Source organism: Zingiber officinale, chromosome 4B, assembly GCF_018446385.1.
Source record: "Zingiber officinale cultivar Zhangliang chromosome 4B, Zo_v1.1, whole genome shotgun sequence".
Lineage (NCBI taxonomy): Eukaryota > Viridiplantae > Streptophyta > Magnoliopsida > Zingiberales > Zingiberaceae > Zingiber > Zingiber officinale.
In genome coordinates, this window is record NC_055993.1 from 101,823,634 (window position 1) to 101,838,442 (window position 14,809).

Here is a 14,809-nt window from a genome sequence, read left to right on the forward strand (position 1 = left end):
GCGGCGGATCGGGAGAGGGGAGAAGAGTCGACGAAGATGGCGACGAGCAGAGGCCATCTCGCGGATGTGGAGGCGGCGTCAGGGTATTAGGCATGGAGGAGAATAAGAATACGTGTGTGTATGTGCAAATACGTGTATGTGCAAATACGTGTGTATAAAAACATTTATTTTTAAAAACGACACCGCTTTCTTAGAGCATCCACATCAATTTCTTTATTACTATATCTAAAATTTAGGGTAAATAACCCACTTTATTAAATTTAGATAATCATTTGTCACTACACACTACATCAAATACCCTAAAATTTCCATCATCCTTAATTTTTTATTATTTGTTTCTCTTTCTTCTATTTTTTATTATTATATTTATGAAATGAGTGGAAGGAGAGAGATTGAGTGAAAGGAGAGAGATTAAAAAAAAATATTATTTTATTTTTAGGGTAGAGGTTTCATTCCCTTAATTTAGAGAATCACTATTCATCAAATCTAAATTTAGGGAATGGATAGGGTAACTGATGTAAAGAATTTTTAGTTAACTTATCCAAAATTTAGGGTAAAATTTTTAAATAGGGTAACTGATGTAGATGCTCTTATACCTCAAAATATGCACATAGATAATATTTTAATAAAATTATTATTTATTATTATCTAAGCAATACTTATAATTACGATTGATTAAAGTTATTATTATAGGGTAAAAAAATAAGTTCATAGACAACGATTTTAAAAAATTATTGTCTTTGACATACATAAGACAATGATTTTTTAAAAATTATTATTTTAAAAAAAAACAACAACCACAGTTTTCAATAAAAGCGTTGTTAAATGAAAAAAGATAATGATTTTTTCAAAAAATTGTTGTCTATTAGATATTGTTGAATCCCAAATTTCTTGTAGTGTACATGAAGATTTGCAGAGTAATCACCAAAAATCCTACAAAACAATGTCATCGAGGTCCCCAAAACAATGTTTCGTAGAGTAACATTGTTAAGTTCTATAGGGCAATAGCATTAGGATCCCCAAAGCAATATTATTAAGTCTTTCGCTAGAAAGTTTCTAGCAACACATGATAATGATTGAATGGAGAAGCATCAGAGGTGGTTCCTTTCATCCCTTCCTCATCTTACATGGTGATTGATGATTGAGAAAATAAGTGATGGATAGCAGAGGTGGTTCCCTTGATTTCTCTTCATAATACATGACAATTAATGAATGATGGATAAATAGTGACTGTCAAAGGCGGTTTCTTGGAAGACCTCTTTACTTTACGTGGTAATCAAGGATTGGAAGGATGGTAACGGATCATCAGAAATTACGTCCTCACTGACTTAAGTGGGGAGAAGTAAAAAGGTGTGAAGACGGGTGACAAGGAGATTCTCTTTTAACAACTATATAAGAACTTCAGATAATCACTTTTAAGTACAATGGTCTTCTGTTTCTAATTAACAGAGACAACTCTTTTTTCTTTAAGTTTTTCTTCTTCCTTCTACTCTCTTTCTCTCCACCGATTTCTAACTTGAGCGTCGGAGGAACCATCCTGACTCTAACGAGTGTTACTTTTGCCGTTGCAATTATAAACTGATACGATTTTCCATTTCCCAGCTTAGGGATGCAAGTTAGCAATCATTTAGAATAAACAAGTGATCAGAATTTGCTTCTTTAGTTCTCAAGCTCATCACATAAGGTGGTCCGGAACATGTAATCCTCATCCTCCAGCTCTTCGTGTAATAAACTGATAGATGGAACATCCGACCTTTCATTTTTGCAATCATCACTTTTCAATATCCTCCTCCCCTGAAAAATGTCAATGCATATGAGAAATTCATTTTGATTACTCACAACAAACACTAAGAATAAATGTCCTTTTGGTTAAAAAATAATATATGAAGAAAACTGCTAAGACAATCGTCAAATAAGGAGCATCCGAAGAAGAAGAAAAAAACCTTCTTTAGGATGTAGAAGAAATAATGGAAACCTTCCCCAAAGGTCTTCCACTCTACTGACCAGGTAAAGCTGGCTCCTTCAAATAGTGGCCGCCGAAAATGTGGCTGCAAGTTAAACTAGCAATGTGAGAACTGAGAAATGGTAAAATAGAGAAAGTAGTAGTAGACTAAGTGAATGAACCGTATTCAGCTGACTACCTGTCCAAAAGAAATTGAAATAAAGATGCCTTCTGGTTTTAGAACACTATGAACATCTTCAAGCATTTTCATCACCTTATTTATTGTTTCGGGATGGGGATTCCATGGATCACCGCTGTTCACAAACAATACATCCTTTAAAAAGGATGTTTAATGACAGAGAATTAAAAAATTTATTAAAGGACTAATGTCAACTCACAAAAACCAACTAATAAGATTAATGATACAAACTCATGAACATTCCTAGCAGTGATAAAAACAAAAGCTTGAATTATGAACCAAGATATAAGATTTAAAAAGTTTCAATGAGGAAGATAAAATATGCGGTCTGTCCATATCATCATAGTGAAAAATAAATAATTTTTGTTGTGACAATTAAAAGCAGATAATCCTTCCACCCAGTCCAATTCTAGAATACTTTAGTACAATTTCATATTTGATATAAAAAAAATTCAGTCCTTAAAGTTCACATATATCAAGACTAAATCTAAGTTCTTGGAGACATTAAAAACTAGGTAAGTACCTCAGTAACTTTTGAAAAAAAAAATTCTATGGATGCAATTACATGGGCATCTTTTGCACATTCTTTCCATAAGTCAACCAAATCTAGTCCAGTGTAAAAGTATTTGAATAAAAATATTACTACAATATTTCCATAAAGTAAATTAAGAGAAGGAGAGGATAGACAGAAAAATCAGCATAAAGGAATTGATATGGGATGAGTAATAACATTTAGTTTGATTTGAAAACTATTTATTTGGAAAGATTAAAGTGTGGAAAAAACCAGATCTAGACTTACACATTTTAACATTCCCCCTCACTTGTAGCTGGGCGGACTAGAGTAGATTACACTTGCTGAATTCAAAGGTGGAACAACTCAACTTACCAGAGACATTTTTCAAAATATTGATAAAAAAACATACAGAGCCAAGCCCTTTTGCTGGGATACAATCATGATTGATTGGTGACCACCTGCCCCAAAAGCTTATGTTGCTAGCAAAGAAGCCCCACGGGGTTATCTGGAGCGGTTAGTGCGTAGAAGTTTGCCACTTGAGAGCATGGGTTCGAACCGCGGGGTAGTCAGGGCATAATTCCCTGGTCCCTGTGCACCTCTTCCCACTGCGCACTAACTTCTCCAGCTACCGTGATTTACCTCTCTCGTGAAGACCTTGGGCGTGATGCGGCGGGGGCGCTGGGGGCGAGCGATATCGCCTTTTGCCACTTATGTTGCTAGCAAAGAACCTAATCAAGACTTATATGTTAGTAATAGCTATATAGAAAAAGATATCCAGTGGATGTTAAGTGGTTCATTGCTCTCCTTAACATGAGCTATCCAAGCAAAAGAATGCAAATCTCATCCCTCATTTCTCTTTCAACCCCTTCCGCCAAAGAAGCATTGCCCATCATTCCTTATGAAGAACCAATAACAAGTGCATGTGTTTGGAATTTTTTGTGAAGGGTAAAAAAGAATACTTGGGTTAATTGAGACTCATAGTCATTCAAACTAGCATTATTCGGTTAATTTAACAACTTGAATAAAATAAAATTTACTACATGCTAGGACATCTAACAAATACTGCAGCCGCTAAAGAACAAGCATAAACTAATATAAATAGTTCTTCAGTCGATTTCATGGACAGTAAGCATGTTAATATAATGAGGCATGAATATCAACAATCAAGCAGGGTGGTAGAAAAAGGAAATTGCAGTTACGATACAGATTGCAAAAGTGAATTATACATCCAAAGAGCATTTCAGCCTTTACCATGGTGCCTTTCTCGATCACAATATCGAAGGACTCGCTGCCAAAGGGTAGGTCTAGCATGTCGGCCTGAACCACCTTGATGCCTAGCGGTGCAAGGAAAAAAAAAAAAAAAAACCTTCATGTCAGACCGTCAAAGTAGGCATTTCAACAAGCAACGCAAGAGCAGCGGAAATCCTACTCAGACTCATCACCTTCAAGTCCCTTGTCTCGAAAGCGGCTCCGCATCCTTTCAACAGCGACAGGAGAGATGTCGACGCAGGTCATGTCGGCAACGTCATCCTTGCGAAGCTCCTCGCAGAGCCGCGAGTTGCCGCAACCGATCTCCAACACCTGGCAATACCAAAGAATACAAATTAAATGCTATAACTATGCACGCATGCCGGACGCGTCAGTAAGAAAGCGAAGACGGTGAAGTTACCGAGTGGGATGGATTGAGGAAGGGGCGGAGGAGGTGTTGGAAGTGGGAGTAGTCTTTGAGCCATTCATAGTGCTCCTCGGCGGCGAACCTCTCGTCCCTATGTAGCCAGAACAGAGATTGAGGCAGGAAGCGAAGCGAAGGAAAAGAGAGGGAGAAGAGTAGCGAGCTGCCATACCAATAGTGGGGATCGAGATAGGAGGAAGCGTTGAGCGGGGCGACGTCCACGGGGCTACTGCCGCGACCATGATCGCCGGAATCGCCCATCGGTTGCGGTGAGCCCTGAGCAGGGAGTCGAGCTTCTGCTCCGTCGATTAGGCTCACGAGTCGGATTTGAAGAGGAAACGAGCCCAATTAAAAAGCAGCATGAATTATTGGGCCCTACTAGGCCACATCTAGTTGGTTCCATTGCTCAAGCAAGTAGTTTATTAATGGCTGCAATTCGAAAAAAAGTTAGTAAAAAAATCCGTATTTTCACGCCGTTGCCGGGGATCGAACCCGGGTCACCCGCGTGACAGGCGGGAATACTCACCACTATACTACAACGACATTTGTCTATAGTGAGTTGGATTTACTCAATTAATGCAATTTCTAAAAAGAGCAAGTGGAAGAGGAAAAAATAGGATAAATCCAAAAAAACGCCGTTGCCGGGGATCGAACCCGGGTCACCCGCGTGACAGGCGGGAATACTCACCACTATACTACAACGACATTGGTGGTTTAGCTAACTCATACAATTATTACATTTATTATTTTACGTTGTAGGCCAGCATGCAACGAGCACCTTCACCTCCGCCGCCACGCGCCGCCGCCGCCGGGCACCGAATCTGCCGACAGGATTTCGATGCATGGTACCTTTGCTTCTTGCTGATTAATTTAGTCGTGAACTATAAAAACATCCGTTTCTTCATATCTAGATGCAACCATTTTACCCAAAACAAGTTCGTCAGCTCTTCATAGTATCTTGCTGATTTTGTTTGCATAGAGTTTCCATGAACATGATCATGTTTGGATATATTCTTCCCTGTTCAGCAATAATTTGAAGTTGAGGATTCAGAAAGCAATACTTATCAAATTGAAGGTTCATACAATATAGATTTGATTCAAATCAAATCCAAGGTGCTCTCCGGTTTTGTAAAAAGCAAATTTTGGAGCCACCCATGAAGATCACAATGGAAAAACTGAATAGAGCAGGGAAAGCAAAACATGTAGACATGCAACCATATAGAGAAGGGAGTTTTCGAGCATTATCTATCTCAATGATGAATCCATGTTAATAGTTGCATATGCTAGTTAGTCCTCTTATTCTCGGTCCTCGGGCTACTCCCTGTGCTGCTGGTCAGCGAGCCAAATGAAGGTTTCTGGAGGATGCCGGTCGGAGAGGATTCCAACCGAGGGCTTGAGTCCCAGCTGCTAGTCAAGTTGTTCATTGATGATAATGAACAGGTCTTGCTTTTAAGGGCCTCGCCGAGAGGTCCACCCATGGAGGCCCCCCAAGAGATTGGAATCCAACTTGCTTGTCTTTGGTTGGCTTCGCTCATCCTGCACAACTGTGAATCCAACCGAGCAAAATCATATTCACGTGACAGCTTAAGGGGTGAGAGTGTATTGTTGTTATGGTTAGGAGTAGTGGAGGATGAGAATTCAGTGGAAGCCATCGATATTGACATGGAAAGTTGAGTTCTTTCAGATTGCATGTCTTCAATCTCAGGCCAGGCAACAGTTGAATGATGGGGTCGGGTTTGGGGCCAGTTGTCAATGAAATGATGAAGAGGATTGGATTGTGGCTGTAGAACATCAAGCTTCGATGACGGCAAATGGTTGATATCCAATGAAGAACTACTTTCTTGATTGAAATGAGCACCAGCAGAAACAAGTTGAAACTCTCCACTTTGTTTGCTCGAGACGGGCATCGATGTCATGGCTTTCGAGCTCATAGAAGCTGATATAGAGAGATTCATGGCTTCATTTCCATCATCTTTCACGTCTTCTTTGCTCAATGACTTCCTGCACTCAGCGATTAAAAGTCAAGTATATAAAAGGACTCTCTAGTATCTATCACAAGGAAAAGGAAATCAGTTCATCGCTAGAGAAATCTCAAGATCACTTGCAAAAGTGTAATGCACACAACTAAGTCTTGCCGCACTTTGATCGAATACTATATACATATGGCTAATTATCCATGGTAGTTCTAGACAACCTATTAACAATGGAAGAACTGATCCTACAACTAGAAAGCTCGAAGCATGCAAGTGAAAACTCGATGTCAGCCTACCAGCCCCACTTGTGATCGGTAAAAACTGTTAGGAAGAACAAGATATGTGCATTCAGCAAGTTAGAAATTGCAAAACAACAGTATCATTGCTCTAAGACAACAAAAACTGAAGCAAAAATCAGATAAGATGCTGATGATTATGGCCAGGAACTAAAAAAAATGCAACCAATCGAAACAGGAATGAACGATGATTATCAGAAGTTATACGTCTTGAATGGCACAGGGGAAGGTTCACTTGTGGCCAAGTTGGTAGTAGTCTGTGATTGCGGAACTCTGAGGCCACTGGATGATTCACCACAAGAAACTGTTGAGGTTGACCGTGAAGGAGGCACAATAGGCATCACTTTCGCGGCGTGGCTAGATTGGCCTTCCACATGCTTTCTTGAACGATGGCGGCCCCGATTTATATGACGCTCACAGTACTTTTGATCGGCGACTGCATCCCTCGAGCACCGCCATTTCTTCCCATCAGTTCGACGGCATCTACCAGGCTCCGGATCACTATTTCCAGAATACCCCAGATAGAATGATCCCCAACCAACTACCAAAACACATGAATAAGTTAGATTGATCATATACTTTACCACTGCCATAGCCTAAGCTACCAAGACACATCAAATGGAAAACTAAAGCTTCATTAGTAGTTTATTTTGGGTAATCGATATAAACATGAAGAACATGAGTTCTCCAATTCACTCAAGATGAGCAGAGAGAACAGTCAATGAATGAGACACCAAAGTAGTGTTGCATTGCAGTTTAAGGCTAATCTTCTAACAAAGCTAAATAAAGAATGGATCTTTCTAATCATATCTAAAGAGATAAAAGCCTTACATGCATTTGAGCCAGAGGATCCAACTGAGAAGTGAGGGAGCCCTGAAATGCCAAGGCTTCTCTTGATAGGGTTGAGAAGATTGTGTGGTATTGGTACCTTTGCAGCAATGTATCTGTAAACCAAGGCCTGTTGCTCTAGTTCCAGCCACTGGGATGGAGTAAATGGTCCCTTCACCTCTGCCAAAACACCATTGCTACTCACATCATGACACCCAGAATACAACCCTGTAACAGAAGAAGAAGAAGAAGAAGAGGCAAATCAGATAGTGAAGAACAGCAACAGTAGAATATGAGGAGAAGAAGAAGAATAGATCTGACTAAGAGGTGATGGCCCAAGTTACCCGGATTCCAAATATAGGGTTTTGGGGAAGGAGGGGAACAGTAGTAAGAAGGCAGTGCCCCATCACAGTTGAGCGCAAAGCTATCTTGATTGGAAGTTGCAGAGAAGCTCAGCATTTGCTCCCCATCAGAGAAGAGAGAGTCAAAGGGAGGTACCATTGCCTCAGAAGCCCTCTGAAAGGCACAACCAAGGAGCCCCTTTGGCTTGCAGCAGGGCTCAGTGGTACCACTGGAGGTGGTCAGAGAACGAGACAGAAGGCTGCCACCTTCTGAAGAACCAGTACCGCTAGCTACTGCTAGCCCATCCACCATGCTCACCGCACCTCCGAGCTCCATGCAAGGCTCATGTGATGCAAGGGAGAGGGAGGGAAGAAAAGCAGCAAGGGGAGCATTCATTCTTATGGAGCAAGAAAGGAAAAGCATAGAGCTCAGAAAACCAGGGTGGTTTTCTTTTCAAGGAGGGGCGTTGGTGGCTACAGTAAGTTATTGGATTTGGACATGCAGACAAAAGATTTGGTGGTCTGATAACAATATTTTGGATGCATGCACATCTTCCTCAACCATCAACCTGGTTTAGAAGCTGATGATCTGTGTGAGTAATGACCTCCATTGATGGAAGTGGCCAAGAAAAGTGTTCCTCTCGCTCAGTGAGATTGCCACCAAACAGTTGACATTAAAACGGCGCAGCAATTTGCCTTTTTGCCTGCACAACAAGCTTTCCAAGAAGCTAGACTCAGCTCAGCAGCAGCAGCTCAAAGAGAACAAAATTCAAGTCCAACTTTATGTTTCTGGTAGTAATTAATTCTTAAGGTTAAAAATTGCTTAACTGAACACAGATCTCCATGCAGCTTTGTGATGCTCAAGGAATCTGACCATAAATTATTAGTTCTTTGGCAGCCATTGCAATGCAACTTTGAATGAGAAGCCAAAGGCAGAGCTGATTTAAAACACCAAGTTGATGAAAAGAGCTCAGTTCCTGGTCAAATTAATCACGCGAGGCTTTTTAATAAAATAAATTTTATAATAGAAAAAGCTTAGGTTGTCGAAGCACGTGGCCATGTATTTTTATGTAGTTTAATGAAAAGAAGTAGATGCCAAACCTTTGCATCCAATGATTCAATCCATGCATGTGGAAGCCATGGGCTACACCTTTTGAACAGATATATAAATAACAGTACTTATAGTTGTAAGGCAGCAATTCATTAACACTAACTATTGTATATATTAATATATTGAATAAGGTCAGTAGTAGTACTGGTGGTTGGCTTGTGGTTCATGATTAAAGAAACTTACATGCATACATAAGAAGGTGAGCCAAGAGGAATAAAATGGAAGATAACATAGCTCTCTCTATGTTATATATTCAATTAGTGTTGTCTCTTTGACTACTGTCCTATATATATATATTATATATATATATATATATATATAGCTTAGCCAAGCTCTACTTCCATCATCCTCACCATTGCCTTTGCCCTTAAAAGGTTTCTCCTTTCGACGACATAAATGATAAAGTTGGCACTTGGAATGCAACAAAAGAGAAGTCTTGTGTGATTGGGTGGAACCCAATTAGATCTCACAAACCCCAATGAGTTTTATTATTATTAATGCATAAAACAACTTAAATGAATTGTCCTAGAGACCATTCCTCACATGCTAATGCACCTTATTCATTGTTAAATGATTAAGAAATAGCTGATTATTAAAAGACAGAAAAGTTTTTTATTCTCACCTCTAGGATTGGTTTCAGTAACGTTCCCTCCCTCACAAGGCTGTTGCTGCTGCTTTCATTCAATTGCTGCCCAAAATTAAAAGACTTTCTTGCTCTTTACAATTTGTCTCTTGTAAGCTGTAACTGGAATTGCTTACTGCTGTTCTCTTTCTCTGAAACCAGTGTCTCAAGGACTTAAATAAGTATGAAATTAGGCAATGTTAGCATTGATATTAAAAAAATGCCTGAATTCCTTCTGCTCTTGTTGTTTAACTACTGAAATCTTCAGAATAATGCATGCCATTGTAGCATTGCTTTGTGCTCGCTATCACGTGTGATGAATGTTTATCACACAGGTGCAGGTGCAGGTAACAGCGTCTCCTTAGTCTGCACGATAACATCACTATCCAACACATTTTCTTACGATACTATATTATATGTATATCAAGCACATTCATTGGTTGTCCTCACTATATCTAAGGTAGAGGCTCGTACTGTGCAAAGAGCTACCTCCTCAGTCCTCTTGGTAGTTAGCACAGATTAAGCCATGGCGAAAGGCAGGACTTTCTCAATATCCTACTTCATGGATGTTGCCGAGTCAAGCTAACATTCACATGTTGGTATAACTGGTTGCCCTCAATGAAGGTTTTGAGAACCTTAAAAAAGCAAGGGAAGACAAAGCTACAAGCAGTCCTCAGAACACAGTGGAAGAGCTCAGCTTGGTTGTGTTATGGTAGTCAACTCCTTACTCGCCTAGCTTTTTTTCCTAGCCTTGTTACGTGCACTTAGTTGTGTTGATACTTGTGAATAGCACATCACTGCAACTGTGCCTAATGTTTCTTTGATAGTTAATCATCTAAAACCACAATAGATTTTGCGTTTTGGAAAATTAAACACCTAAAAGCCCACAAGTAAAGGCTATTTCAAACTGTAGATAGATTTGAACACAAAAAATTTAGAAAAGTGAATTGCAAGAGAATCCTATGTTGGACCTTCCAACACTATATAATCTCATAAACCATTGTTTGACTAATCAAGTTCTAAGAACAAGTATAGAAGAAAAACAGTGCATGACTAAAACTCCAAAAATATACCATGCATGTAATTTCAGTTAGCCTGCAATCAGTTGGTATTTACATGTTGACATGACTATTTGTTCAGCCTGTAAAGGGTATCTGATACAACAATTTCCATTTGCAATTGCAGAAAGTTAATTTATATATGGCAAACCACATAATTCGAGGTAAAAGAAACATGTGAATTGCAAATCAACATATATATGCTCAAACCAGTAGAAATTGTAATGCTTACCTTTGCTTGCACCCAATAGCAGGTCTCAATGAGGAGGATTTGCTCATGGAAAATGAATCCTAAAATGAACAGATCAGTATAACAATTATTCATTCACTTCTAATGCAACTAAATAAAACCACGATCCAGTTTACAAATATCAGGAGGATCAAGAATAAATATAATTCATTCTTTTTCTTAACTTTCTAGCCAGTAAATGAAGTCGAGATCTATGATCAAGATTCACCTCTTCTCTTGGCTGGTATACATATGTGATAAGCACGTTAACTGCTGACCATTTAACACCTGATGACCCTTAGTTGCAAAATTTAGAAGATCAAGGATTTCAATTTCCCTGCTAAGTGCAAATGCCATGCATTCTCCAGAAAAACAAGTTCCGAACCTGCTGACGGCAATTTCTTTAGATGATTGGATCAGTGTTGCGATAACTGAGTTCCAAGCGAAAAGTACACTAGTCAGCTTGAAGGTTATATCACCAGAAATCTCCACAGGAGCAACTTCCAGCGCTGAAACAATGAAACCTGTGTGCATCCCTCACAGTGATCTCCCTTCCAGTCATTGCAGAAACAACTTTGATTGTGTTATGGCAATCTCCACATATCCTAAGATTCTTCACCACCAGTAGAGGCACACCCTCTCCAGTACTGATCAACCCAAAGGCAACAGCGAGTTTCTCACTGTGATATCCGAGCCTCGTGTCACGTTCAGCAATGTTGTCCCTCCTAGGCACCAATGACATATCTGGGACATACCCAGCCTGTTCCATTTTTTTCGAAATCTCCTCCAAGAACAAGTAAATTTCCTTAATCCTTGGATGTGATACATCATCAGCAACAAATACATGGATTTGCTTCCCCAGTTCGATCCAACTGCATCCAGGTTTCTTCCTCACTCCCCTGCCTCTCATCAGCTTTCGTACTTTCGCAAACTCATCCCATCTACCCGTGCTGGCATAAATATTTGAGAGCATCACATAAGCAGCTGCATTAGAAGAATCCAGCTGGAGAAGCTTCTGTGCTGCCATTGCTCCAACCTCCAAGTTTCCGTGGGTCCTGCAAGCACTGAGCAAAGTAGCCCATCCTATCAAGCCTGGATCAAAGGGCATCGATTCAATTAGCTTCTTGGCATCCTCAAACTTCCCGGTGCGAGCCAGGAGATCAATCATGCATGAATAATGTTCTTCTCCGGGTTCAATATTATACTTTTGCCTCATAGAATCAAAATACTCCCATCCTTCATCGACCCTCCTAGTGTGAGCACACGCAGACAACACCGAGATGAATGTGATGCTTGTGGGCTCATTATCTGAATCAAGCATCACTTTGAACAGCTCCAATGCTTCCAAACCAAGTCCATGCTGAGCATAAGCCGCTATCATAGTATTGAATGAGACCGTGTTGCGTTGGTGCATCCTCTCAAAAAGCATACTCGCATCCTTGAGATTTCCACACTTCGCATACATGGAAACTAGTGCATTGTTAACAGAGATTTGGTTGCATGGCAATTCAGTCTTAATGGTTAGTCCATGCATTTGCTTCCCCTGCGATGGGGATGACAAATTTGAGCACGCACTGATCGCACACACAAAGCTGCAATCATCCGGCTTAAAACCAGCCCGCTGCATACAGCGGAAGCATTCAAGGCCTTCCTCTGAGAACTCATCATTGAGCGAGTACCCTGAGATCATTGTGTTCCATACGACCAAATCAGGATTATGAACCTCCTCGAAGACCTTCCTCGCATCGACTATCCAGCCAACCTTCGAGTACAGGTCAATCAAGCCACTGCCCACATGAGAGTTTATTGCAAAACCGGACTTGATCATCTGCGCATGGAACTGTGCACCGCCAGCTGAATCCTTCACGGCAGTGAATGCTGTGAGCACGCTGGCGAGCGTGAACATGTCAACCTCGAAGCCTTTCCTCACCATTGCCTGAAACAAGTTGAGGGCTTTTAGTCCCTGACGGTGCTGCCCGAACGCAACGATCATGCAATTCCAAGAAACCGCATCCCTTTCGCAGAAAATCTCATTGAAAACCCGCTCGGCTTCGAACAAAAAGCCGCCTTTGCTGTAGCTGCTGATGAGGGCGTTGTTCACGGAGATATAGGAGCCTAGACCTGAGGCAATGGCGAAGGAGTGGAACTGCTCGACTGCACCGACGACAGAGGAGATGACAGAGGAGAGGGTGAAGCCGTCGGCGTCGGAGCCAAGGTAGCGCATGCGAGAAAAGAGGCGGATGGCATCGCCGGCGTAGGCGCCACCGTTGGCGGCGGCGTAGGCGGAGAGGAGAGTATTGTAGGAGACGAGGTCGGGGGAGGGGATGCGGAGGAAGAGGCGGCGGACAGCGTCAGGGTGGCAGAGGCGGGCGTAGGCCGCGAGCAGGGCGTTGTGGGAGAAAACGTTCGGTTGGGGTATTTCGTCGAACGACTGCTGGGCGAGAGGGAGGTGGCCGCAGTGCGAATAGAGGAGGATGAAATGGTTGGCAAGGTAGTTGGATGGAGGCACATGGGACTTGAGGAAGAGGGCGTGGAGAGCACGGCCGGCGACGAGGTCGCGGCGGGCGACACAGAGCTTTAGGAGGTCACGGAAGCGGAGATCGGCAGCTCGGAGTTGGGATAGCTGGGCCAAGAGACGGTTCATTCCAAGCTTGCGCTTGATCGACAGATTGTTTTTGGACACGTAATCTCACTAACCGTTCGGTATTAGTCAAATCATAGATATTGTTAACCAAAAACACCTGGCGGTCCATAGAGAGTAAATGAGTAAATCAAAACTAACTATTATATGAGAAGGTCCTTGATCTTTGTCGGAATTAGGGGCGATCATGGATCGAATTGATTTGGTTATTGGGCTAAAAATTATCCGATCCTATTAGATCAGATAATGTAAAATTGGGACCTACATTCGGCCCTATATCCAGCGGTTCTTATGTATCGGATATCCAACGGGTTGTCAGTTATTTGGATATCCGACCCTATATCCAATGAAATATAAAATATAAATATAAATATAACAAAAATAAAATAAAATTTAAAATGATAAAAGACATTACTCATTACATATTATAGCAGCTAATCGGAAATAGCTATTACAACGTGTAACAACTTATCGGCAGTAGTTGCTACAACGTGTAATAGCTTATCAATATTAGTTGCTATAAGTAGGGATGATCACGGATCGGGTTGGTTCGGTTATTAGGATAAAAAACTATCCGACCCTACTAGATCAGATAATGTAATATTAGGACCCTACATCCGACCCTATATCCAGTGGATTATTTTTTTTCGGATCGATATAAGCGGGTTGGTCGATTTGACGGATTAACTGCTCACCCCTAATCGGAATATCTTTATTTAATTCGATAAATCTGTTATATGATAACTGACTATTTCCTGAAGCTTAAATCATAGATATTGTAAAAGATATTTTTCCAAATATTTAGATGGGATATTTCTTATATATCCTCCGGGATATTGATTTAAAACCACCGGCATATGATAATAAATTAAAAACATGAATTAAATTGAGAGCAGTCTCAAATTCAAATGTGACATATATTTAGAAGGATTTTGAAATTATTTAGAGTTTTCAAAAGAAAAATACTTTAACTCCTCTCTATCTTTTATCAAGTAACATTTTGTCTCCTTATATTTTAAATATAGCATTTAACTCTTTTTTTTTTACCAAAGTAAAATGTCAAATAAAATTATAAAAGATAATTTGATAATCTAAAGAGGAAAAAAAACATATTGAATATATTGATAATTTACGTTCATTTATATTTCTTTATTAATATCATAACTAATTTTAGACAATTCAAACTCCTAATTGATATTTTTTTAATATTTATATTACTATTAATTTACTAATTAAAATCAATAAATTATATAGAACCTCCAATAATATATAAAAATTAATATTTAATTATATAAATAAAATAAAATCAACTTTTTACTGCAACACATACATAAGTATGCAAAATACTAATTTCACATAGAGAAGTTTCAAAATGATCCAATC

General features: G+C 40.1%; 3 protein-coding genes and 2 non-coding genes across 18 annotated transcripts; all 5 read right to left on the reverse strand.

Moving 5' to 3' along the window:
- Nucleotides 1-1,571: 1,571 nt before the first annotated feature.
- Nucleotides 1,572-4,655, reverse strand: LOC121975779 (EEF1A lysine methyltransferase 4-like). Its single transcript, XM_042527625.1, has 7 exons — nt 4,500-4,655; nt 4,325-4,421; nt 4,098-4,236; nt 3,907-3,989; nt 2,142-2,276; nt 1,944-2,048; nt 1,572-1,794 (listed from the first exon to the last, which is right to left on the reverse strand). The coding sequence occupies exons 1-7, from the start codon at nt 4,586-4,588 to the stop codon at nt 1,660-1,662; spliced, it is 783 nt and encodes a 260-aa protein (XP_042383559.1). The 5' UTR covers nt 4,589-4,655; the 3' UTR covers nt 1,572-1,659.
- Nucleotides 4,656-4,705: 50 nt separating this feature from the next.
- On the reverse strand, nt 4,706-8,162 carry LOC121978469 (growth-regulating factor 6-like). Its single transcript, XM_042530810.1, has 7 exons — nt 7,769-8,162; nt 7,428-7,652; nt 6,804-7,137; nt 5,646-6,328; nt 5,254-5,345; nt 5,080-5,148; nt 4,706-4,756 (listed from the first exon to the last, which is right to left on the reverse strand). Exons 1-7 carry the CDS (start codon nt 8,160-8,162, stop codon nt 4,706-4,708), a joined length of 1,848 nt encoding a protein of 615 aa, XP_042386744.1.
- On the reverse strand, nt 4,799-4,870 carry TRNAD-GUC. The gene has a single exon. It is a non-coding gene; the product is annotated as a tRNA-Asp (tRNA).
- Nucleotides 4,961-5,032, reverse strand: TRNAD-GUC. Its single transcript has one exon. It is a non-coding gene; the product is annotated as a tRNA-Asp (tRNA).
- LOC121975780 (pentatricopeptide repeat-containing protein At3g49710-like) lies at nt 6,962-13,477 on the reverse strand. 14 transcript variants are annotated; one of them, XM_042527629.1, is made up of 6 exons: nt 11,015-13,477; nt 9,499-10,847; nt 8,594-8,703; nt 7,769-8,481; nt 7,428-7,652; nt 6,962-7,137 (listed from the first exon to the last, which is right to left on the reverse strand). In XM_042527629.1, the coding sequence occupies exon 1, from the start codon at nt 13,427-13,429 to the stop codon at nt 11,261-11,263; it is 2,169 nt and encodes a 722-aa protein (XP_042383563.1). In that variant the 5' UTR covers nt 13,430-13,477; the 3' UTR covers nt 6,962-7,137; nt 7,428-7,652; nt 7,769-8,481; nt 8,594-8,703; nt 9,499-10,847; nt 11,015-11,260. The 14 variants fall into 14 exon arrangements, with proteins under 14 accessions (XP_042383563.1, XP_042383573.1, XP_042383570.1 ...); XM_042527640.1 differs by lacking the exons at nt 6,962-7,137; nt 7,428-7,652; nt 7,769-8,481 and having other exon boundaries at nt 8,593-8,742; nt 9,499-9,650; nt 10,789-10,847; nt 11,015-11,073; nt 11,171-13,477; XM_042527639.1 differs by lacking the exons at nt 6,962-7,137; nt 7,428-7,652 and having other exon boundaries at nt 8,019-8,469.
- Between the last annotated feature and the right edge of the window lie 1,332 nt (nt 13,478-14,809).